Genomic DNA, 26,543 nt, shown 5'->3' on the forward strand with positions numbered 1-26,543 from the left:
TCTACTTTTTAAATTCCTGACCGTTTCAAGAAAGAACCCAATTCACATGGACCAGTGTGTGTTATTACATATCTCCGTTTAAATGTTAAGTCTTCAATTTCCCTGTTATTCATAGATATTGTTAAAGTTTTTTGCTTTTTCACTATAAACGTTAATTGACTTTTTACAGTGACCTGCTATGGTTAATAATAACATGTTCAGTCATTAGTAAAATCAAACCTTTTCTCCACTGTAGCCTTTAACATTCCCAACAACATAATGTGATACATTAATCGAAACACAGCTAGTACAACACAATTTTCTTAATGCAACCATCAATAACTCAAAATTAGCAACTAAAGGATTAAGTCTGCAGCTCCACACTCTCATGTTAAGCTACATTCTCAGCCTCCAGTCTCTGTTATTTTCCTACAAAAACAAGGCAAGACAAAACATCCCCTCTTCTCTTACCGCCTGGGTGAATTGTCTGTCGACATTTGTTAATCCTCACCTTGGTCCAGTCACACACATTCACTCCCATGCATTCACACAAGATTTTTCTAATACTGGAGCCTCCTGTGCAAATACTCAGGTACTCCACAATAGCAAATTGAGCTCATTCATTTGTTTTATTTTGTTTTATCCTTCTAAAAAAATAGTTCTTTATGCTTTTGACTGGATTGAATCGCTACAATCCTTTTAAACAGAGACTCACAGCCAATCCGGTCTCCTCCTCAGCCAATTATAATCTGTAAAGCCCACCTTATATTTGTTCTCCCAAGAATTTTGTCAGCGCTGTTAGTTCACTCTCTTCCAGGCCTGCTTAGAACAAAATGAGAAAAGAGAGAGCTGATTATTAGCTCATCAAAGTACAAAACAAAATCACCTGACAGGTTTTCTCTGAGTGCACTACTACAAAAACTATGGGCCCCTCTCAGACATGCCCATGTTTAATCAAACTCCCTCTATTAAAATAAAAACAACAGCCTCAAAAATCTGAAACAATCTTAAATTTCACCCGTTCAATGCACCCTGTACCTCATCAAAAGCTGCACTGTTCTGCACACAACAATGTCCCCCTTTAGCACTGTGCCATACTTAGATTCAGCATAAGATATAAACACATTCAAACAATGTGTCATCACTAAATTATAAATTTCTTGTCCAAATCTGCACCTCTGAACAGTCCTGACCACCGTAATCAATTATCCTGTTACTTTACCCTTATATATTTGGCCAAACAATCCTCCTCAGTCACTGCTCTGTTTCCTCAACTGAAAGCCTCAGTCACACACACACACAGGAAGCTTCATCGTCACCACTCACTCCAGCTAATTTGCATACTGAGTCATATCTCAACAAGTTAACTTGACAAGAGAAATACATGTTTAAACCTTATCACATTATTCAATTATTTTCATTTTCTTTCTATACTAATCACTTGCTTTGATCAATCAGTGCAAGAGCACTCCTAAGTCACTCTTATAAAAACTACTTTAATCACTTTTCTGTTGTTTTTTTCCATAGCTCACTCCCTTGTCATACAGCTTCTTTTGAGTTATTCCTCAACTCTATTTTATCCAAGTGTATTTTCTTCAACATTCACACCATTTTAACACTCATGAAATTAGCAAGCTGATTTAATTACATGTGTTTGTGTTCTTAGCCAAGTTTAATCACTATCTATGCATTAATCTTCCTGAGCTTGTCTCTGTAAGGTTAGTGCATTTTCTGTTTGTATGTGTGGTTTTTTTAAATGTTTCTTTTACTGTTTCAGACTCCTTTTGACAGGGTGTGTTTTCTCTCTTTGGCTCATCACTGGTCATTGTTAATGACATTTCCCCTCTGCCTCTGCCCAGCGGCTTTACCCTTGAAGTCCCGTCTCCACCAGTGACTCCGAGCTCACACGGACTTAGGTCAAGTAGTCGTGACTGTGCTGCCTTAGGTTGTCCCAGGATTTTCAGGTGGGATCTTACCCGTCATGGGCTATCCAGCCTTCCATACTCGCCTGATACAGGGGCCAACTGGGCAATGGTGTTATCAGGTTAGGGGACACACTGGTTCTGGAAATTAAAGGAGTGTAAACTGCTTTCTTTATTTCATGTGTGTATTAAACTTTCCAACAATAATTTCACATGTAACAATTTGTGTACGTGCATTTTCAATTCATTAATGTAATTGTTAGTTCTTCTATTTATTTTCTCGGTCTTTCTCTTTTCTAAAACATGTAATTAATATAATTTTATTACTTTCTTCTTAAGACATTCATTCGCTTCATCTTCTTAGAGTTTAACTCGTCTGTTTCTCTCTGTCAGCTGTCTTGACACAGTCAGCTCCTTTTATGGGCATGCAAAGTTCCTCTCACAACCACCACTTCCTCTCACACACAGCAGCACAGTATTTTCTGTCTCTCTTTCCTGTTTCTACAGATTAATCAAACTCTTGTTTTCTATATCTACAGTCCATAAACCCTCTTTAGTTCTACTAAATCTTCGTCTAAAAACAATACACCCTTATTTCATGCACACTTTTAAATATTCTAACCTCTTTCAGACATCATGAATCGTCTCACACACACTGCCTTTTCTCTCAAACTTCCACTTTTTCACTCACTCTACTATCAACCTTCGTAATGTTATTAGTACCTATTTATTATTTGGCACAAATCACGCAGAGTTACTCAAATCAAATACTGACAGCATTCACACGGTTAAAATCACTCAAAATACGCTTTCATACGAGTATTTTGGACATGCTTTTCATAATCAGAAAGAGCAAGTCAAAGAAAAACAACTGAAACCTCTCATCATCCTCACAGCTTCTCACAGCACACACATAACTAAAAAAAAACTAAAACACACCAGCATTTATTGCTCAAGAGAGGTTACTGCAGAAAAATATATGGTGGTCTTAGGTACTGTACAATGCACTCAATATATATATTAAAACACAGTGAATTACTATACATCCACAGTAATGAATTCAAACTCTATTTAGTCACAGGCATTTGAGAACATCTACAAACAATAGTTATCAAGCTAGATAACACACGAAACCGAAAGCAACAATCCTCTCATGCGCTCCGCAGCAGCTGCCTCATTTGCATTCTCACACACCATCTAAAAATAGAAGTCAACAGGCAGTGCACTGCTGACACAGAGACTCCCTTCACACAAAGATTTCTTATTTTATATTACACAGACGTCTTTTAATTACAACTGCACAGATTTTAGGCCTCTTAACACCTACACAATTTTGACAAATTTACGATAACCGCCCAGCGGATAAACCCCAGGTTTTTTACAATCAATTTAACCGTTTGTCGGTCCCGGACCGCGGCCTTATCTCTAGTGCCCTAACACAATTTAAAAGCGTCAACCAACCCAAACTTTACCTGAAGCTCTATTTTGGCCTTCCTCAGCCAAGACTTTCCGGAAGTTTTAAGTCTTAAGGTTACACGCCCGAAACCCGGTTTCTACTGACCAAAAAAGCGCAACCTACTGTCCCGGACAGTAAAAGTGATCCAATCACTAGCTGTTCTGGAGTGCCCCAAATTCCACAGTAGCCAGCTGACTATCCGTCATAGAGGACAACGGCGCGCGTCCGAACCGTTGGCAAGCGTTACCTCTGAGCAATGCGCTTCCTAGGACCCAGTCCCGTCCTAAAATAATTTAATTACTTTGAAAACACCACATAAAATCACACAAGCAATTCTATTGATGTCCAAGCCCGGCTTTATATTCAATTGAGACTTCACAGTCACACACACTTCACCAATTACCTATTTTCTACGTGAGCCTCGAACTCACTTTCACTGTTTTCCTTTTCCTTTATTCTCTTATTATTCTCTTTATCTCAGTACTTTGGGACTCCAACCCATTTACAAACTTCCATTATCATTATTTCAACTGACAAACGTCATGAGACCTTCACCAAAATCAAAACAGACATTCACCAGTAATTTCAGTGAGTAGACTTTAATTTTGTAATATCCAATCTGGCACAGTTCGGAAATAATTCGACAGGTAGTGCCTTACCTCTAGATGTGCCGGCTTGTCACTCACTTTCGACCACTGACTCGTATCTGCCCGTCTAATCACCACGGACCCCGGATTTCTCCGTCTACACCTCCAAACTCATTCTCCCTCCTCAACCACCGGACGAGCCCCCAAATGTTAGGGTTCAGAAATTGAAGGAGGAATACAAAATAATGACCACTGATCCGGCTAGGTGAAATTAGACGAAGATTTAATGACACACGTGCGGAGAGATCTAACCCTGTTCGCAGACAGCATCAGATCTCTGTCTACCAATACTCAAACAAAGGTTTTATAGGGTTGGGGTAATACAGCCCCCCCCCCCCTTCATGCATAAAGCAGACACAATACAGCGTACGTCAACCCAAAACCACAAACGTTCAGTTGACTTTTGACACAGTTTAAAAGAACCTCGCGTCTTCGCCTCCATGCAGATGTTTTCCCCCACAGCTCGTCTCACCGCTCTCGCTTATCGCTGGAATCAGCAGATCGGTTTCCTGAAACAGCTCGGTCGCGTACGCCGGCACTCTTGCAGTTATAGCAGAATTAAATCTGAACTCTCCAAAAGTTGAATCTGTTCATCTGGACGTAGCGTTTTGTGGGAGAAACGTTTCGTCACTCATCCAAGTGACTTCTTCAGTCTCAGCTGACTGCAGGTTTCCCCAAACCTTATAAACAGTACATTTGCATAATGACTGAAACCAGCCCACTGAAGGAACAATGGGCTGGTATATATATATATATATATATATATATATATATATATATATATATATATGTATGTATATATATATATATATATATATATATATATATATATATATATATATATATATATATATACACATATTCTTAGTTTTCAATAGCAGGTGTTGCCATATTTATAAACTCAAAGTGTGTGTTGTGGTTCTTTTGGGTCTAAATCCATACTGTTGTTCATATAGCACGTTTTTTTCGTGTGATGAGATATACAATCTATTGTGAAATATTTTTCCAATATCTTAGGGAATATGGAAGCAGACAGATGGGCCTATAGTTTCTAAGATGTTTATCTTCGGCTTTACATATTGTAACAATCTTTGCAATTTTCACAGAATAAAACTTTGCGTTTGCAAATCCATTCTCATATAATTAAAAACCATCATGTTTAAACTGCTGTAATATGAAGTATGTTGACATAAATTCAATGTGTCTCACAGCCTTAATAGGACCCCGATGATTATCCCAAAAGGCCAACCATCTGCTTTACACGAGCTGAACTGGGAAACTTGCTACAGCCAGTGGAGTTTCACACAACTCCATCAGCTGTGTGGTAGCAGACATTTCCACTAGTTATCATAGTAAAGGTGTGGGTGGGTTAGAGTTCCTGTACCCAAAAACCCTTGGGGCTCTTGTGGGTGGTGCCATAGATGCTGATTGAGCTGCTGAAAGATTTTAACCCCTCCCCTTTCATTTAGACAGGTCCATAGGTGTTCCTGACGTGGCTGTAGCTCAGGAAGTGAAGCAAGTCGGCTAATTGGAGGGTTGGTGCTATCCCTGGTTGAGAAAGTTCATTCAAAGTAACCTTGCTGCTCTCCGTTGGGTTCATCAGAGTATGAAAGGGTGTGACTGTTAGACAGAAAGCACTTAGGTATAGAAACAGTGCTTGTATGATGTGTGAATGAGGCATGTTGTATGAGTGGTAGATTAGAAAAGCTCTAAGAACCAGTCCAACTAAAGAAAACTGCACTTGGGGTCCTTAGTTGGTCATGTAGACAATAAAAGAAAGAGAATATTCAATTAGTAAAATCAACATCAATTTTAGCCAAAAGATAAACTAATTTCCAGGCCTCCTTGAATTTGGGAGAGCACCAGTCTGTGTTTAACACATGTTCAGGCAAATATTTTAAGTGAGTGAAGCCACTGCTGTGGTAGCTGCTCGAGCCTACAGGGATTTGGGCCATCTAAATAAAGAAAGCCTGGCTAGCCTGCACTTGCTTCACAGTCCACCTTTCTGAAAACCTTTAAATGTTATTGTGGTTGAAGCAATGACATGCTCTGACAGAGTATACTCTTACACATTCCCAGCTGCATTTTGGCTCTGAGCTGGGCTGTTTTGCATTTTTACCTCCGTTTCAGTCAAAGATTACTAAACCAGCAAAACCAACTATAGAGTGCAGAGTCTGGACCAAGCTTAGTTACTTTGTTAACTGTCTAATGTCTAACTTTAACAGAACGTTTAACCACAGCCCTGCATTAAAGCTGAATAAATGAATAGTTATCTTCATTGTCATTTCCCTGTCTTGGTTTTAGCATTTCTGATGTTTACACGGTTTTTGCCAACCACGATGGAATGCTGATTTTTTTCATATTTATTTTTCCCATAGCTCAAATACTGTGCAAACCAGACACAGAACCACGCAGAGATTGATGAGACTGTCCTAAAGCCGGATCACAGGCATTCAGGAATAACTGACTCCATGCAGGACGCAGAGATTCAGTCTTGAATAAAGTGTATTTTACTGAAATCTTCACAGTCACGCTCCAAAACAAATTAAATGCTAAACTTAAGGAACAAAAAACACTATAAAAAACTAAATGTATTTGTAATCAAACTTTTTTCTACACTGCCTAGCTAACACAGCAGCCCTCCCAACCACAGGGCACAGTGAACTTGTGCCACAGTGAAGTTTTCAGTGTAAACGTTGGAGCTGACGTCCATTAGGTCAGAAGACAGTTACAAAATATCCATCAATGAAAATTGTCTTGGGACCTGAATTCAGCCGAGAACTATTTAACATGGGGAATCCTGAGCACGTCCTGTTAGTCCAGTAATAGCTGAGCTGCCATTGAGAGCTATGTATGTATCGGATGAGATGGACTAGGAGTCTTTGAGCATGCTGATCTGAGCAAAGATCTTGAGTGCAGGCCCCAGTTTGATGTTCATGGTTCCCATTAGGTGGTCCTCCTTCAGCAGCAGCAGGGCCTGCCCGTCGATCTCCTGAGAGCGGAACTCCTCGGCAATTTCCAGGCAGCCTGCAGCAACAGAGCGACAACAGTGAGTTCACAGCTCACATGCAGTCCTTACAGAGAACACTGAAATAATCTGTAGCTATTCGAAATCTCTTTGAAAGAAAAGGGAAGCACAAAGAGAGCGGGCAAAAAAGCTATTAAATCAGAACAGGACACTGCTGCAGTCAGGCATCAAAGAAATTACTATGATCGATTAATGTTTTGTAAAAATCGCACATCTGCATAGAGGGTTGGGATTTCCATGCTGTTAACACCTGTTTGGTGTGATATCAAACTGGAGACATCAGCTTCACGTGTTACAATTTCATTGCTGCATTTGTTGTGTGGCCAAAGTTGACCAGTCTGATCACCGTCAGGACCATGTACATGACCAGCTGTGAGGTCACGAAAATCTGGACCTCAGTAAAAATCGTGATTACTAAATGTTCCACAGTTAGCTGTTAGTCAGTGGCTTTATTGTCATTCCAACCACGTGCAGTGGTGCAGTACACAGTGAGACGAGACAGCGTTCCTCCAAGACCATGGTGCTACATGGTCTACAACAAAGACACAACAGAATGATACAGACACAACAGTGCAATAGAAATGCACAAAAGACTGAGTGTTGTGCCAAAAGTCACTTGGTGTATGAAGGTGTGTGTCAGTGTGTCGGTCCAGTCACTGAGTGTTCAGGAGTCTGACGGTCTGGGGGAAGAAACTGTTTCACAGTCTGGCAGTGAGCGCCGAATGCTGCGGTGTCTCTCTGCCAGAAGGCAGCAGGCTGAAGAGTGTGTGTGAGGGGTGTGTGGGGTCGTCCACGATGCTGGTGGCTTTGCAGATGCAGCGGGTGCGATAAGTGTCTGTGATGGAGGGAACAGAGGCTCCAATGATCTTTTCAATGATCTAGTTAGTGGTACTTGGGAATAACAGCAACTCAGCCATGAAGTGGCAGGCCACATAAAATCAGTCAGCTCCAAACTTCAGGTGGCCTTCAGATTAGCTCAAGAAAAGGGCGGAGAGGGGTTCATGGAGCAGTTTTTCATGGCTGAGCAACTGCATCCAAGCCTTGCATCACTAAGCTCAAAGGGGTGGAGGAAAAAATTGATACAGCATAGCATCACCAAATTTTTTGCAGGCATATTGTATTAATACGGGAACCCAAATATTGATTTTTAATAAAAATTTCCCCTGACAGGAGATTGCTGAAAGGTTTGCTGTCTAATTCATGAAAGCACAGAGTGTCAGAAGTACAGACATTACTGAAACAGGCAGAAGTACAAATACCTGAATTAAAAAAAAACACTGTAGTAAAAGTTGAAGTACTAAATCAATGTTACACTAGTATAAGTAAACAAGTGAAATGTACTCAAAGTAAGGAAGTAAAAAGTAGCTCCATGAAGGACAATTCTACCAAAGGTAACTAAACCTTGTATGTTTTGAGGCGACTGAGGTCCTTCAACATCTGTCGGACAATCCTCAGGATTTTGTACGAGTCTGTTGTGGCCAGTGCAATCCTCTACGCTGTTGTGTGCTGGGGCAGCAGGTTGAGGGTTGCTGATGCTAACAGACTCAATAAACTGATCCGCAAGGCCAGCAATGTTGTGCGAATGGAGCTGGACTCTCTTAAGGTGCTCTAGGAGAGGCGAATGTTGTCCAAGATAAAGACAATGTTGGATAATTCCTCCCACCCACTCCATGACGTGCTGGCTACTCACAGGAGCACGCTCAGTCAGAGACTGAGATTACCAAAAATCACCACTGACCGACACAGGAAGTCATTCCTGCCTGTGTCCACCTCCCTGTACAACTCCTCCACCTAACACACTGTATGCTGCTATAGCTACACCTTTTTGCACATGCTCTTCTTTCTTTCTTGTTCAGATATTTATCAGTAAGTGACTTATATGTATGTATATATTGTGCTATTTCTTACTTCTTGTATTATTTGTCTTTGTTACTGTTTGTACTGGAACACTGTAACCAACATAATTTCCCCTTGGGATCAATAAAGTATTCTGATTCTGATTATATTCGATTACAATGGGAGAATACAAATCTACTTTCTAATTCTAATGAAGGCATTAAGCTTAAACTAGTGATGCAGGACACAAACACAGAAACATAATTATTTTCTGTTGTCTGCCAAACAGAAAAACGTTTACAGTCGGGGTTTAAAGTGGGATTCAGTAACTCTACGTCAGTTGTGATTATTATTGAACAGGTCAGCTGACCTGCTGCTCTTTGTGGATTTACACAACTGAATTCAACTAAATGTAAGCAGATGTTTGTTGAGCCACCTTTGCTGACTTTCCTACTCTAACAGTATACTGTACACTGTCTTTATACAGTTGGTAGAAATTCAGTGAATGAATCGACAGCAGCTCGTCCACAGTAATCTTTGCTACATTTAATGTAACCTAACACTGACTGTGAGTAAGCTAACCCATGTAACCACAAAACTACCATGCAACACTTTCATCAACATTTGAATAACACAAAGTTCCTATACTTAGCTTATTTTGCAAGAAGTTTCACAATATGAAAATATATAACTTATCAAAAGACATTATATACAGATCCAATGTGGGATTAAAAATGAGGATATTGCATGTAACCTTTAAATCTGCAGCTCTTACCTTTAACTATCACCTGTTTTCTTCATCTGTCGTCCTCCATCTCTGACTAACATTACACTCTTTTCTCTCTCTGGGAATCCAGCAGCTGGACCTTTAGTTAGCAACACACTGTCACAGACTGCACACACACACAGTTTGTGTGTTTGCTGATGTTGAGCTGACAGAAATGTTGCATTTGAAATGACCTACCACTTAAAACACTTCAAATGCTTCAGTAGCACTAGCTAGATGCTAAAGTACAGTGGACATAACTTACAGACGCCAGCACTTCTTCCAGCCCACCGCCGAGTATAAACGCTCTACATTATACCACTGAGCCTAAAGTATCGAGCCTGTTTTGGAAAGTACAGATATTTGTGTAAAAATGGAATAACAGTAAAAAGTTGTCAGAAAAAAAGATACCTGAAAATTATACTAAGTACTTTGTTACTTCCCACCTCTGTAGTGCAGATAGATACTGAAAATGTTTGAGTAAGTCTTTGTCAATGAATCCAACTCAGTTGTGGCAAATGTAAAGTTTGGTGAAAGGGGGATTCTGGTGTGGGGTTGTTTTTCCACGAGTGGCCACAACCTCAACCCAAGAGAACGCCTTTGGGATGAACTGGAGAGAGGACTGCAAGTGAGGCCTCGTTGTGCAACACCAGACTTTACAAATGCACTTCTGGAAGAATCAAAAATTTCCATAAACACACTCCACATAAGAGCTGAAGCTGGTACAGCTGGAAACGATGGGCCAAGATCATAATATCTGTTTCCAAGATGGCGCCGCGTATGGATGCCCTGGTACTTCAGTGCGTTACTTCTGTTTTGTTTTTGTGCATAACTTGTGTGTCTGGGCACTCCTCTGGATATTCTTACACCAGAGAAGAGCTTCTTAACTACAGGACTACAACACCTGTGGATTTACTTCCAATTTTTGTCGCATCTGCGGCAGATTTACTACAGACCTTGATCAGGAAAGTGAGATGCTGAAGAAGAGGAAAGCGAGCCGGCGCACTCGTGCGCCTGAGGAGACGCGGACTGCAAACTGCTCTTCCTGGGATCTTCCTTTCCAACGTACGCTCACTCAGGAATAAGATGGACGAGCTGGCCCTGATGAGAAGCATGAACAGAGACTTTGCCTCCTCCTGTGTCTTATGTTTTACGGAGTCGTGGCTCTGCGAGGACATCCCGGACTGCACGCTCAAGCTGGAGGGTTTTCATCTGCTGCGCGCGGACCGGCAGGCCTCTCTCTCTGGTAAGACCACAGGTGGAGGTGTCTGCTTCTACATAAATAGTGGCTGGTGCACAGATGTAACAGTGATTGCTCAGCACTGCTCTTCCTCTCTGGAATACCTTTTTATTCACTGCAAACCGTTCTATTCTCCGCGGGAGTTTGCTTCATTCATCTTGGCCGCTGTTTACATCCCGCCAGATGCGGATGTGCAGGCAGCTCAGTGCGCCCTCGCGGAGCAGATACTGCACATGGAGCGGACATTCCCGGACTCCCTCATTATTGCTCTTGGGGACTTTAACAAAGCCAATCTGAGCCAAGAGCTTCCCAAATACAAGCAGTATATTAAATGCCCGACCAGAGAGGAGAGGACATTGGATCACTGCTACAGCACGATCAGCGGGGCCTATCGCGCGGTGCCCCCCGCTTCACTCGGACTTTCTGATCACGTCATGGTCCACCTGATCCCCACGTACAGACAGAGGCTGAAGCTCTCCAAACCTGTCGTGAGGACTAAAAAACTGTGGAGCAACGAGGCTGTGGAGGAGCTTCGCACGTGTTTGGAGACTACAGACTGGCACACAATGAAGGCTGCTTCTAACAGCTTGGACGAGTTTACGGACACTGTCACCTCCTATATCCACTTCTGTGAGGACAGCATTGTGCCATCACGCACCAGGGTGAGTTATAACAATGACAAACCCTGGTTTACTCCTAAACTCAAAAAGCTGTGGCTGGAAAAGAGAAAGGCGTTCAGAAGCGGAGACTGGGACTGCTTCAGAGAGGCCAAGTACAGGTTTAGCAAAGAAGTGGACATTGCTAAACATCAGCACTCTGAGAGGATGCAGCAGCAGATCTCAGAGAATGACTCGGCCTCTGTGTGGAAAAGTTTTAGGAAAATCACCAACTACAAGCCTAAAACCCCCCACTGCACTGATGACTTGCTCTTGGCCAACACCCTTAACGACTTTTACTGCCGTTTTGAGGAGCCATCAAGCAGCCTTCACACCTCCAACGGCCCCAACAATAGAGACACTTTGGACACTCATTCCTCCACCTCTCCCCCCTCCATAGAGCCATCACCACCATCAAACACTTCATCTACAACACCTCCCTCCTCACCCCACACCAAGGAGGATTTCACACCACCTTCTCCCACCACAACTCTTCATATTCATGAAGCAGATGTGAGGAAGCAGTTTAAGAGTCTGAATGCTCGAAAAGCTCCTGGCCCAGACGGTGTGTCTCCTGCCACCCTCAGACACTGTGCAAACGAGCTGGCCCCAGTGTTTTCTGGCATTTTCAACTCCTCACTGCAGGCATGTCATGTGCCTGCCTGCTTCAAGTCCGCCACCATAATCCCTGTCCCCAAGAAACCAAGGATCACTGGACTAAATGACTACAGACCTGTGGCTCTGACATCTGTGGTCATGAAGTCATTTGAGCACCTGGTTCTCTCCTACCTCAAGACCCTCACGGCCCCCCTCCTGGACCCCCTGCAGTTTGCATACAGAGCCAACAGGTCTGTAGACGACGCTATCAACATGGCTCTACACTTCATCCTGCAGCATCTGGACTCCCCAGGAACCTACGCCAGGATCCTGTTTGTGGACTTCAGCTCTGCCTTCAACACCATCCTTCCAGATCATCTCCAAGGCAAGCTTTCCCAGATGAATGTGCCTGATCCCATCTGCTGGTGGATCACTGACTTCCTGACGGACAGGAAGCAGCATGTGAGGCTGGGAAAGAATGTCTCGGACTCCCGGACCATCAGCACCGGCTCCCCTCAGGGCTGTGTTCTTTCTCCTCTGCTCTTCTCCCTGTACACTAACTGCTGCACCTCCACCCACCAGTCTGTCAAGCTAATCAAGTTTGCAGATGACACCACTGTTATTGGACTCATCTCGGACGGGGATGAGTCTGCCTACAGGAGGGAGATTGAACGTCTGGTGTCCTGGTGCAGCCACAACAACCTGGTGCTGAATGCCCAGAAGACAGTGGAGATTATTGTGGACTTCAGGACACACAGCCCCACTCCCCCCCATCATCCTGACTGACACCCTCATCACCTCTGTGGACTCATTCTGCTTCCTGGGTACCACCATCACCCAGGACCTGAAGTGGGAGCCCACCATCACCTCCGTCATAAAGAAAGCCCAGTAGAGGATGTACTTCCTGAGGCAGCTGAAGAAATTCAACCTGCCAGCACGGACGATGATGCAATTCTACACCGCAATCATCGAGTCCATCCTCACCTCCTCCATCACCGTGTGGTACGCTGGAGCCACTATCAGGGACAAACAGAGACTGCAGCGTGTTGTGCGCTCCGCTGAGAAGGTGATTGGCTGCAGACTCCCATCTCTGCAGGACCTGTACACCTCCAGGACACTGGGGCGTGCAGCTCGGATCACAGCTGACCCTTCTCACCCTGGACACAGTCTGTTTGACCTGCTCCCCTCAGGCAGGAGGCTCCGGTCCATTCGCACCAGAACCTCTCGCCATAAGAACAGTTTCTTCCCCTCTGCTGTTGGACTCAAGAACAATAACCACATGACTGTTCCCACCACTAACACGTGACCCTACACTATGTTCACTGCATCATTCCATGTTTGGACCTGATGATCACCTGCACCCATGTATATATCTATCTGCTTAGCACTTTTAATTCTTATTTTTATGTCTATTTAAGCGTTATATGACAGTATGTTTGCACTAAGTACCGCAGCAATTTCCTAATGTTGTAAACCTGCTCAACATTTGGCAATAAAACCCTTTCTGATTCTGATTCTGATTCTGATTCTGATTAAACCCTGTGGATTAAAAATGGGACGCCACTCAAGTTCACATGCATGTAAAGGCACACGAGCAAGTACTTTTAGCAATACAGTATATAAATGTTTCTGAAACTGCACAGAGATGTTGAGTAATTTTTACCCTTGAGTCATTTCAGTTTCAGAAGTGTGGAATAATTCTGGATTTTGTTTTATACACACACAAGATGCTGCTGGTCTTCACTGAGACACGATGAGGCTCAGCTTAGTGGGGCTAACCCGCCGACAGAAGTAGGACTCCCCCTGGAAAATCCCATGGTGGGGGCACATTTTTATATCAATATGGGCCCTATATGATGAAGCTCGTTCAACATACTCAGGACATCTTTTTCTATTATCTGGATTCACGTACTCAAACATTAGGGCTCAGTATAAATCACATGAAGCCGGGTTAACTCAGGGTTTCCCTGCACATTTACATTACCAGCCTTCACGGATCACATGACTCTTTCCCCACAGAAAATGATGCCTGTGACAGTTTTACTAGAAATGTGTTAAAATCTATAAGGAACATAGAAAACATATCAAAAAATGAAACACTGTTGTAAAAAAGACACAATCATTCATTGTTAACGTGGTGATTTAGCACACAGAATGGTATCATTTTAAATCCAGTTCATCATTTTAACATTGAGTGCACTCTCACTGCTGATTCCTAAGCTGAAGGTTAAACATTAGAGCTCTGCAACATTAATCTTGAAATGGATCCAGTTTAAAGCTTACTGGAAATCGCTGCAGTGAAGTTCATTTCATTTAATGAGCAGGTAATCGTAATGTGTGTCCTGTGTTCTCGTAGCTGTAATCCCAGCAGCATGAAAGAGACTTGGTAGCATTTTATACATTTTCTAAATCGCCAAATTAACACACAGACACAGTGACAATGTGACAGTTTGTGATTCATTCAGTGGTTTTAGCAAAGCACAGTTTAACAAGCTGCACATATAAAACACATTCAACCAGCAGTAAATCTATAATACGCTTAAAACAGCCAATTTTAAACTGAAACCTGCTTCTGCGGTTTGTGTGTGTGGTAGATGTGGGAGAACAGGTCATCCACTAACTGGAAGGTTGGTGGCGTTTGAATTGATGAGGCTTCAGTAAACCACAGGACCAGCTGAGTCAGGATCATTTTAATCTGCGTCAGATCTCTGCTGGATTTTTAAAATTTAGCCACCTGCTGTAGACAGGTTCCTCTGTCCTTCATTTGTCCAGATATCTCGAGTTTTTTAAGAACATACTTCTCACCATCCCAAAAGCTCTTTGATAATACCTTGTTGGTTTAAAAATACTATTTTATGCCTGATAAACAGTATTGTCTTTGGCATTTTTGTATATTTCACAGGAAAAACGAACTTAAAAATACTGGCAGCTGCCAGTGCAACGCCTTAGCTGCTTATAGATACACCTCTGCTATCAGTTTGAGAATCCCCCACTAACCTTGAGGTCGAGGTCACTGAGATTTGAACTCGTCAAAGATATTTAGGAGACAGACCTATCCTACGTCGTGTCGAGTTACTGCATTCACAAGATTTTCAGAAAACGTGACTTCTCACCTCTGAAACAGAATCAGAAAACTTTATTAATCCCTGAGGAATATTCTGATTCTGACGCTGAGTCCAAGATGACTGACACTGGAACTTATCTCAGAGTAGATAGTAGATACAGCTATGGTATCAGTTTGGTGGCTTCCTCTCAGAGTTATCACATTCACTAGATTTTCACAAAACTTCAGGTCACTGAGATTTAAACTGGCTGATATTTTTAGTTGTCATCGAGTGAGTTAAGTGACTTTAATGATTCGTAGATTAATGTTCAGTTTAAATTATTACAAGTGTGTCTGGCTCCATAGAAACAAATTATGAATAAATGAGAAGAGGCTCTCAAGAGTTGTGCACAGTTGTCTCTCTGCACTGTGACTATCAAACGTAAAGGCTCCAGAAAGAAAAATGTAAAGCTGGATATGAACACAGGCGTTACCAGATCGAGCACCCACCTGGCAGAGAAGAGATGAACTTGTAAACGTCCTCTATGTTCCACTGTCCTGGATCACTGGGCAGGAAGCCATGGTGCAGCAGTGGCAACTCAGAGCCTTGTGTCACAGGCAGGCGCTGGGAAGCTGACACAGGGGACGGGGGTCTTTTGTAGACGGACAAATCTGAACAGTGATTTGAGTCCCCCTGTGCAGGGTGGACTGAGTGAGCAGCAGGCTTCTGAACACAGGGAGCAGTCTGAGGGAGTCCGAGAGAAAAATGAGACTTTATTAAGGTTTTCCTCCCATGCTTAGGTGTAATACATCAGTCTGATTTAAAACAAACATGTAAAACCATATTCAAAAGTTTGGTACCCATGTTTTTACTAGCACAATCCAGAATTCTTGTTAGCCTCATGTTTATTTATATTTTGGTTGTTTATGTTTTGATCACCCTTGTTAGTGGGAGGGTCCATGCTGATGATGCTGGGAAAGTATATGGACTAAGAGCCAGTCTGGACCTCCAGGATGGTGGCAACATGGCAACCTTCAAACATTTCAGTCAGTTAACTGTGTCAGTTTCTTCATCCTTCAGAAACTGCAGTGAGCACGAGGCCACTAAAGGATTCGTGCCCTCAGGCCATCCTGATGAAGCTCGTTTCTGACTGTTTGGTCAGAGATATCCACTCTCTGGCTCTGGCAGTGCTTATCCTGTTCCTTCTTACACAAAGGAGCAGATACCGGTCCTGCTGGAGCTTAAAGAGCTTCTATGGCCGTGTTCAGCTCTCCTACAGTACCACCATCTTTGCAAACCACTCGCAGTTATCCTTCACTTCATTAGGGTAAATAGTCCTGGCTGTCTCACCTTCTTTTTAGATTCTATGATGGTGTTTTTGTGGTTTCCATTCACAGTTTTTTGCTTCTTCATGTTCTCCAGGGTGGTTTTGCGGTTCGGGAACAGACCCATTCGCTTTGTGCATCCCACATTGTAACTACAAGGATAGCAAACAGGGCAAGTTCAAAATCTGTGCATCATTCACAAGCCTGAACTAGATGTTTACGTCTGGTGTGTTGTGAATTAAGTATTCCTTTGCAATTCTCAGTAGAAGTGTTCTTTGTATTCAGTTCCATTTTATTTATATAGCGCCAGTTCACAACAGTAGTCACCTCAAGGTGCTTTATATTCTAAGGTAAAGACCCTAAAATCTTTTAAATAGCTGGAACTATAGCACACAGCAAGTCACTGCACATGGGACAGAAACATGTGACACTGAGGTCACAGGCAAAGACTGGACCAAACACTCAAGTAGCTTCCTAAGTCACGTTCTCCTAAATGTTGACTAATAATGCATCAGCTCGGAGACAATGTTGAGGCAGTGAACCAGAGTGAACTGTGAAAATGAAGACAATGATCTTACCGTTTGGCACACACTGTAGAACAGAACCTCTTAGACCTTTTGAAGATGTAGGCAAAATCCACCCTGCCGCATAATTCACAGGTGAGCATGGGCTCCTGCTGGCCCTTTACCTCTGAGGGAACACAGTCAACACAATCTTTGTGATCATCACTCTGAAACTGTTGAACATCCAGTAAAAAGAACTGCATCCAGCAGCACCAAGTGGCTAACAGCATCAATGTAACTGGAATGTCATTTAGGCTCACTTGAGGTACTAAAGGGCTTTTATATTTACATAGTTTTGTACAATTTGTGGTTACATATATCCCACAGGCAGGTTTCAACAATTTCAAATGACACCATACCTCTCAGTACAGCTCTGGACTGATTTACAGGGACTCTTCCCTTTCAGTTGACAAGCGTGCCCAAACCAAGTCTATATACTGAGAAAGAGAAACGTTTAAATTTGACAAACCCTTTGCTGACAGGCTGTCCATCTTTGAATCTGGTGTATATCTTCTTAGATTCTCTATTGAGAAAGATGGACGTTCCACCTGCAGACAAAAAAAACATATCAGTGCACTCATGCTTATTGAATACTGTTGGATGAAATCATTCATAAGCATGTATTGTACATGAATGAGACTATCTTAATAGTATGACCTATAATCACTCTTGTCATAGTGGGACGGTAGGAAATACTGTCCCACTATGACCCACTCGTGTCTCTCTTAAATGTCACAGCGATCAGCTGGTGGGTTAGCGAGGCAGAAGTAACGCTGTCCTAGAACTATTCAGGAATCAGTCTATAATTAGCAAAGACAAATAAAAGCCTTTTAAGAAGACTGTAGTTGAAAACATTACTTAAAAGTCTTTTAAACACAGTCTTTTAATAAAGATAAACAGCTCATAGTTAATATTGATGTGTCCACTCATGCTGAGACTTCTTCCAACAGTCTTGTTGGGAAACGGTTTAACAAACATGTCGTTGGCTTGAATTATAGAATTATAGAAATCTGCTTAGACAGAGTAATAGAAGAAGGAAGTAAGCTAAATAAAGAAAAGCAGTTATTAAAGTTGCTGTAAGAGTAAGATTTTATTTGTGTTGGCAAAAAATAAATAAAACAAAAACAAAACAACAATATCTTTCTCCCATTCAGCCTATCCCAGCTTCCATGTGGCAAAACACAGAGTACAGCCTACACAGGTCATGTTGCAGGTTAACACAGAGAGACACACATTAGTTTGCACTTACATTCATACCTATGGGCAATTTAGAATCATCACCTTAACCTAATCCCACCAACTACATGTGTCTGGATTGTGGGAGGAAGAAAGAGTGCCAGAGTACCTGCAGGGAACCCCACGCAGACAAGGGGAGAACATGCAAACTCCACACAGAAAGGCCCCAGATAGTGGATTCGAACGCAGGACCTTCATGGTTTCTCTGTGTCGCTCACATTGCTTACACTAATTAACAATTTAGATGGTAAGAAACCAAACAAAAAACAAAAAAACAGTGAAAATTTCAGGCTTTTATCTTTAGTGGTTTTTTTGAGTAGTTTTTTTATGGTTGGGAAAAATATCAAACCCAGAATTTTCACTGGTATTTTTCCATTGTGTTATACACCAACAACCATGCTGTTGATGTTGTAACAAAGGCACCGATTTACAGTTTGTTGTACTTTTGGAGGAGCATGACATTGAACATGGTGACTACCACTTAGCAGATAGGTGGTTCAGCCCAGGCAAAGTGCTCAAAGAGCAGAAATGTCACTGAACCTTACTTCACTTCACTTGTTCAGCCCAAACAGACTTTATTTATTGAACAAGAAAAAAAACAATTGAAAGACGCACATGCAGTAAATAAACTATAGCAACAGGTCTTTGTATAAAGTTAAGGCCTTGGACTTTTGCACACACATGCACACTGCGCTCATGTTTGGTTTTTGAAATGCTGATAAAATTTTGGCATTTTTACTGTGCCTATGTCACATTAAATCACCTCACTGTAACAACTACTCTTTCCAGCTACAGTTCATAAAGAGATTCAATTAATATTTAGCTAAACTGTGCTAACTGGTGCAGCACTTCACAGTCCCAGTTTCTTATGCTGACTTTGGGAAAATGAATTTCCCAGGGCTGAGAAATGCTTCATGTGTAAATTCTGACCACTCCGCCCTCTCACAGGAGAAGCTCACAGAAGCATCTTATTGATGACTAATAAACTCAATATAAGAAAGCCTCTCTCTCTCACACACACACACACACACGCACACACACACACACACACACACACACACACACACACACACACACACACACACACACACACAGCATTCTCCAAAACAGTAATTTCGTATAAGGCAAGGAACTGAAGACACTGGGCAGGGGCGTGCACAAATCTCATCTTGCGCGAGTCTATCTGTTAATGAGACATCACTCATTCAGACCGATGACTGTAGAAAACACCTGGAGTGATCTCTACTGCCCCCTGTTGTCTAGCTGCAGCATAGGCCATAAAGCAGATGGGACTGTGGTAAAACTAAACAAAAACACATTTTCTCAGATAAATTTCACCCAAAGATGCTTTCAGCTGTTATTGGTCGTCCTCATTACGTGTTTGAGGGAAATCCTTTCCCATAAGTTTGATTCTAACTTCTAACTTGATGCTGTTACTCTGAGGTCCAAAAGTCATTGCGCTGCCCAGCCACCAACATTACTGTTACATTACAGGCTGAACTGTTCTCCTACTCCTCTGCAGAGCTGTTAAATAAATGTCTGTAAACAGCTGCATGTTTCTGTCTCCACATCTTTTAGGGATAAACTTCACATTTGACAGTTTGTGATGATTATTTTGTCTATGCAGTAACAGATGCTGACCTAGGATTTCTCACCCTGCCCAGTGACAACAGACAAATGTCCACTCTGAATGGTAAATACACACATTACATTGGATTAAACTTCAAAAAAGTCAAAGAGATTAAACATCTTTGTAGTTGGAGTCATTACAGGAGCACAAACAGTAACTCAGTTCAGTGTTTAAGAAAGCTGCTGATCTCAGACCTGCAGAGTTTCTGCTTTAAACACTGAATATATTCAACTGCATAAAGAGAACATGAGATTTTCTTTGACAGCATTAAATAAATCCTAATGTAAGGTCAAAGGTCTTCACTTGTTTGTTGAACTAAAAACTCTAATAAGGAATTCTTTCACATTGTGTTATGCTAATAGCGTCTTATTTGCCATAAAGTAATTCAAAGCCATTCATTCCAGAGTAACTGGAGAGGATAATACACAGTCTCGACCAAAAGTTTAAGACCACTCAAAAAATGGCAAAAATCATATTTTGCATGGTTGGATCTTAACAAGGTTCCAAGTCGAGCTTCAACATGCAACAAGGAGAAATGGGAGTGAGACAAAACCTTTTTGAGCATGCAATTTATTGAAAACAACACTTAAACTGCAACAGGCTGTTGTAGCAGGCTGATCCCTGCAATGAGCTTCAGTCCTCCTGATGTTTCTGAAATGATGTCTCTCTCAGTGAGTCAACAGAACATCTGGCACAGGACAGCTGTGGTGACAGAAAGGAAACAAGCTTCTCCAAACCTCTGGACACCCAGCTTGATCCCAAAGGCCTCCCTCACTTGTGAATGTATTTGTTCATAATAATGTGGACTCTGTTATTAAATGAAAAGGACAAATTAAACTTCAATCAAACCTTCTGCTGCATTTTTAGATCTAACATTTTATTTAACGTTTCCATGTCAGCAGAGTGCTCTGTGAGTGGATCTAAGACTGTTTAAATCTGCTGTTCTATATCATCCTCAGTCTTATGGTAAAATCTCAAAGAACGACTTTTAATGTCCAGATAATTCTAAAAGTAACTCTGCTGACGTCACCTCTGTTTAAAATGTGACAACAAAAACTAAGGAGTGCTATATCATTCAAAAATGTGTATAGCATTGCTAACTAGCTAGTAACAAGTCTTTAACACACTGCATATGCTAACAGCTAATCTAGCAAACAAATTAACACCAGGAGCTACAGAGTGATGTCAGGTGCTGTGTACAGCTATAAGATGTTAAGATGTGAGTCTTTTGAATCATAGCGACGTGATTGTACTTACCTTAATTTAACAAGCTGTCAGTAACGGTGAACCCAGCAGCAGATACCCTCAAACTGGAGCAGCTGGGGTACCTTAAAAGAGCAGAGGGGCATGTTCGTGGTCACGTCCAGTCGGTGTGTGGGCGGGAGTTCGACGCAGTGATTGCACCTCAAGTCAGTACTGCGGAGACACTGGCTCCAAAAGTGCAACGTAACAGCTCCCACAGACGGTCTGGTTTCATATTTGCACAATGGGAGGACGTGGAGCCACACGCTCCATCTTTCTACAGTGAGTTTGTAAAACCATCAGCACAGATCGTTAGAACCAAAGCAGCCACGTTATGTGAAAAGACAGTCACTGGACCATGCTTCATGAAACGGGGTGAGACGCCATCCCATAATTCATGACGACGGGCTATCAGACCATTCGTGAAAACAACTGCCATAATAAACAAAGTGGAGCAGATCATGTAGTTTTGCATTTGATGCCATAACCTCCTGATCATTCTTCAGTTTTTAACCACAGTTTGTTAAACGCACAGCTGAACTGTCAACATCACAACGCTGGAATATAAACTAGTTCTTGTTGAGTTGTTGCTGCATGAAGAACACAGAACGCTACACAAGCTCAAGATTATGATCTATGTTAATTTATAAAAATGTATTTAAGGTTTTGTATAAGTGGAATCACTGCAGTCTTTGGGATCATCATAAATTTTTTTTTTTTCTTCAGGGCAGCTGGGATAAGTGATGGATGAAGGGAATTTTACTGCAGTCACGGAAATCCTAAACAGGGAGGCGTAGAGCAGTTACACAGCAGGTAAATATAAGAAAACAAGATGCATTCATTTTTTTTTATACATTACTGGACAAATTTACTAAGTGAGGCAAATTATTATAATGTCGTAATGCACTATAATCTATATAGAAACATGAAGCCAGTTCTGCCAAGAAAATGTCAATTAGTGGCTCAAACCTCCCAAAGAGGGAGGATGAGGAGAGCACTGCAGGCAAGCTAACAACAAATAATTCGGTGTAAGTTTCACGCAAGTGTTTCTCTTTAACAATGGTGAAAAGAGACGAGGATGAATGAAAATCAATATTGTTTTTATATTAGAAATAAGTCGTTTGATAGAAAGAGCCAAACACTGTGCACTGAGTTATAGGGCTTAGAACTCAAACTGTTAGAAACCTGAAGTCTGAGTGGAACAGCTGACAAACACAACACAAAACATTATATTCTGTCAGATGTATCAAATCTAATCTTCTGTTGTCACTTTCAGGCTGTGTATTCATGCACTAAACAAACATTTGCATTAATAGAAACATACATAGGTCCAGTACTCACAGGGAAAGGCTCTGCACCCTCTTGGATAACGAAGCCTTCTATGAGATGGGTGAGGATGTGAGACTTGACTATGGCCTGGGCACGTTTACTCTCTCCATTGTGTTGGGTGCTGTTAGTGTTCCCATTCCCAGAGGTCATGACTGGAGCACAGGGCACCCCTCACCTGTCAACAGGAGCAGCATAACAAAGTCAACAAGTGCTCGCCATATGGACGAAGATGCTGGTCAAATAGACAAAGAATGCAGGCTCACGTTATTTGGAAGAGACAATTAAATGTTACTCACCCATATGGAAAAGATATATTTAAATCTTATAAAGTTTGTATCTGTCTTGTGTGAAACTTGTATGAAAAGCATACAAGAGTGGAAACAGATATAAGATCCCTAGAAAAATTATATAAATGAAGCTTGTATGTTTTGGATACAATATATGAAAGTGGCCACTTTCATGAGTAAATCATATAAGCCTTATATGATTCACTATGTGAAGCAGGCCACATCTTATGCAAGTCTTTTATAAGTTTTTTTTCTATTTTTTTTCCACATGGGCAGTGTCACGAAGTGTTAGTTTTATTCCTTCAGCAACACGTTTGGATTCTGTATCCGTTACAGCCTGTTTTTTCAGTCATGTAAACTTTGGTTCTTTTGCAAACTTGTTGCACTAATCTGAGAATGTAACTCATGCTGACATGAAGATCAAAGGTGTCCCGCTCCGATTTGAGCGTATATATCTGCCTTAACTGAATCTGAATTTCCAGATTTAAGAATGGCGTGAGTCACTCTTTACAAAGGGGGACCTCCGTTAGGCTAACGTGGGGTTGTGCGTGCGCGGTTGCTGTGGAAACCCACGATTTAATAAGCACCAAAAATGAAAGAACCGTGGAATCACGCTGCCATATATATGAATGTGATCTGGATAACGTTAACACTATAGGCTGTGTGACTTTGAACAGTAAGAGCGCAGAGTGTTAATAATCCAAACTCGCTAACGAAAACATAACAGCGCGTGTGGCTCAAATTTAAACCGCACACATTACATTTAAGCGAAACAGTAGAAGTTAGACCCGTGTAAACCAAATATACCTGTAAATACTATTATATATATGCAGTGTTGCGTAAACTTACAGCTAGCTTTGTATCAAATCAGTTTAGCCAGGCGGACACTTGGACCTGCGGGTTGTGTAGTGGATAAAATTAGCGCATTCAAACGCACCTTTTCTTCGCCTTAAAAAAAAAGACACATTTAAGATGAGTTCACTTACTTTTACGGTTCGAGACCGCCTCTGGGTCGGAGGGATACCAGCCGTCCCAGTCCGTAACAATAGTAGAGGGAAGAAAAGCTCTTTGTTCAACGGCTCCAAACAACGCTTTCATATACTGATTACACTCCCTCCGTGAGAACGGCAAGGAGTCCGACCCGGGAATCTTTACCGGGCAGCGGGCCCACCGCGTTACACGAGGACGCGGAAAGTTAGCGACCCTACCATAACCGCACTATGTTTCACCATTCTCCTTCTTTCTGCACACAATACTATACACTTGGACGTGTGTGTTCATTTCTCAAGCCAAATAAAGTTACGTAAAGCACTTCCGGTAAGCACTTTCAAAATTAAAAGCCACAACCGAGAGAAAAAGGAGCTGTGCAAATATCTGCGGTTCGATTCCTGAATCTAAACTCAAATTTCCTGATTTCTCTTCGGAAAACATGAACTTCTTTCTTTACATCAAATCGAAAGAAATGTTTTTGAGTGAGATAACAAATAATTAATAAACGTTTTATAAAATACAGTGAAACTATGGAATCAGAACGATGCCACCTTGAAATGAAACCGAAGAAAATATTGAAACCGAAAACTGGATTGAAACCGAAAAATGGATTGAAGCTGAAAAAAAATGGATTGAAACTGAAAAAAAAAATTGTAAGCAATTTTTTCGGTTTCAATATTTTTTTCGGTTTCGTTTCAAGGTGGCATCGTTCTGATTCCATATGAAACCACTGCAAAACACAAAAGTCTGGGTAGTGAACGTATCGGACCAGTGAAACGTTTCAGCCAGTTTAGTTTAGTTTTGTTTATATCGCCCCACTTCACGACAACAGTCAGCTTTATATCGCAAGGTAGATGTGATACAATAAACCCTAATGACAGTGAACCTTACTACACGCACATGGCGAGGAAGAGAGCTTTTAGGACTTCAGGCAACAGCCATCCGTCCCACTGGTTGTCGGCTGAGGAGAAAGACGGGAAAAAGAGGAGAATAGAAAGACAAGACAAACAACAAGAGTGAATGGCATACGATTCTCTAAAGAAACAAAATATGAGTATAGCATTTAATTAAGTTAATCTGAGACCGCGCAGATCAGCCTGTGGACACAGTTCAGTTCAGCTTCCACATGTAAACGGGATATTTTCAGGCTGATTAACATTAGGGGAATTTACACTGTTTGAATAACTGTGTGCTGTCGCAGAGATTTACAGTTTAATAGAAAATATGATTATGTATCCTAAACATTATACACTCGATAGACTTGTGCCAAGTTCACCATGGCCATGTTATTAAATCAAATTTGAATCATTATCACCAATAAAACATCAAATAGTTGGCAGGAAAACCACGACTTCCTGCCCACCGAGATCACTTTCATAATAAAACCGCTGGAGCCTGTGCCACCGAAGAGACATGCAGCTTTAGTCTTGCCCCGCCGCTCGGGAGAGAGGCTGCGCACTACACCCCGCACAGGCCGGCAATCACAGAGCTCAGAAAGGCAGAAACAGCTTTTACGGTAAAATTAACGTAATGTGTGTTTTGGATTAAATGCGTTTTATTTGAATGAATACATTTATTTGTATCAGCATTTTCAATTTTTAAGGCCACAAACGAAGTGGACACTACGTGGCTGGTGACTTGCGCTGACTTCTATCAGCGGTTCTTCATCTGCGGTGAGTCAAATAACAGCAGCTCCAGCACAAGTCTCATGACGTCCTTGGACTTGATGAAAAAACAGTGTTTTGCATCTGGGACGCTGTCCTCAGCTTCTCTCAAAAGAAGGTTCATAAAGAAGAGCAGGGTCGCTCCGGGGAGGCAGCACGATGCGGGCAGCGAGTGTCAGCTGTGCAGGTGAGACAGAAAGTTTGGACACACCGAGAAAAAAACCCAAAACACAGGCAGACATTTGGAGTATATGGTTCTTTTAAAAAATAAATAAATACATACATTTCCCACATTTGCTGTAGATTCTGCTGACTGATTACTTGACAGATTGCAGTTCTTAGGGTTCATGTTTATGTTGTCTTCATAATAATCAGATAAGTTTGGATCTCCCCTCTTATTTAGCGGAAAACAAGAGTTTATTTATTTGCACTAAACAAAGAATATGAAGAGATTATCAGCTTTATTCAGAGTACATCTAAATATTGTTGACATCTTAAAGGATAAACCTGAACTCTGGACCTCTGCACTCAACAACATTAAAGTTAAGGTTAATGTGTTCTGTTGTATAATTGTTTTGCATTGAGAAACTGCAGCATCACACCAAGCAATTAAGAACTCGGTGAAAATCAAAAAAGTGACAACAAAAAGAAACGTTCTGTGGAAACTGTGGAGGGATTTGGTCCGAGGCTTGCTACTAACGAGTTGGCAGTATGGGTTGGCTAAAAAGGCTGAAGGGAGGTGCCTGGTGTACCTAATAAAGTGGCTGGTCTCTTTCACTTAATTGAATCTGCAAAATGCCACTCAGCACTATTCATTTGAAAAAGTTAATAAATTCACAACCACAAGTTATATTGTCATGATAAAATATATAATAAAAACAAAAACTGAAGTAGCTCGTCTCCATTCGTGTGTTTGGGTCAGATGTAAAAAGAAGTTCTTTCTGCTTTTCTCTGAAAATCCACGATCAAGTTATAATAGGAATATACTGGACTATACTGGACTATACTGGACTATACTGGGCACTCAAATATGTCCAGACCAAACAGTACACCTCATAAGAAAGAAGACAAATCTTCAATTTTCACTAGAATTTTTCTATTTCTCC

General features: G+C 41.6%; 2 protein-coding genes across 4 annotated transcripts in view; one reads left to right on the top strand and one right to left on the bottom strand.

Moving 5' to 3' along the window:
- Positions 1-6,351: 6,351 nt before the first annotated feature.
- On the bottom strand, positions 6,352-24,089 carry phc2a (polyhomeotic homolog 2a (Drosophila)). Of its 3 annotated transcripts, XR_005609705.1 has the most exons (8): positions 23,770-24,089; positions 22,509-22,671; positions 17,529-17,607; positions 17,075-17,186; positions 16,522-16,648; positions 15,681-15,915; positions 15,125-15,242; positions 6,913-7,031 (listed from the first exon to the last, which is right to left on the bottom strand). XR_005609705.1 is itself a non-coding variant. In XM_031726714.2 (7 exons), exons 2-7 carry the CDS (start codon positions 22,644-22,646, stop codon positions 6,877-6,879), a joined length of 846 nt encoding a protein of 281 aa, XP_031582574.1. In that variant the 5' UTR covers positions 22,647-22,671; positions 23,770-24,089; the 3' UTR covers positions 6,352-6,876. The 3 variants fall into 3 exon arrangements, 2 of the variants coding, with proteins under 2 accessions (XP_031582574.1, XP_039460887.1); XM_031726714.2 differs by lacking the exon at positions 15,125-15,242 and having other exon boundaries at positions 6,352-7,031; XM_039604953.1 differs by lacking the exons at positions 15,125-15,242; positions 23,770-24,089 and adding an exon at positions 23,633-23,728 and having other exon boundaries at positions 6,352-7,031.
- LOC116309977 (guanylate cyclase soluble subunit beta-2) overlaps positions 23,756-26,543 on the top strand; it is a 39,547-nt gene continuing 36,759 nt past the window's right edge. The window contains exons 1-3 of the mRNA XM_039604700.1: positions 23,756-23,794; positions 25,107-25,289; positions 25,377-25,624. Coding sequence (XP_039460634.1) covers positions 23,756-23,794; positions 25,107-25,289; positions 25,377-25,624 — 470 coding nt within the window. The remainder of the gene's footprint in view (positions 23,795-25,106; positions 25,290-25,376; positions 25,625-26,543) is intronic.

The sequence above is a fragment of the Oreochromis aureus genome, linkage group 20, assembly GCF_013358895.1.
Source record: "Oreochromis aureus strain Israel breed Guangdong linkage group 20, ZZ_aureus, whole genome shotgun sequence".
NCBI classification, from domain to species: Eukaryota; Metazoa; Chordata; class Actinopteri; order Cichliformes; family Cichlidae; genus Oreochromis; species Oreochromis aureus.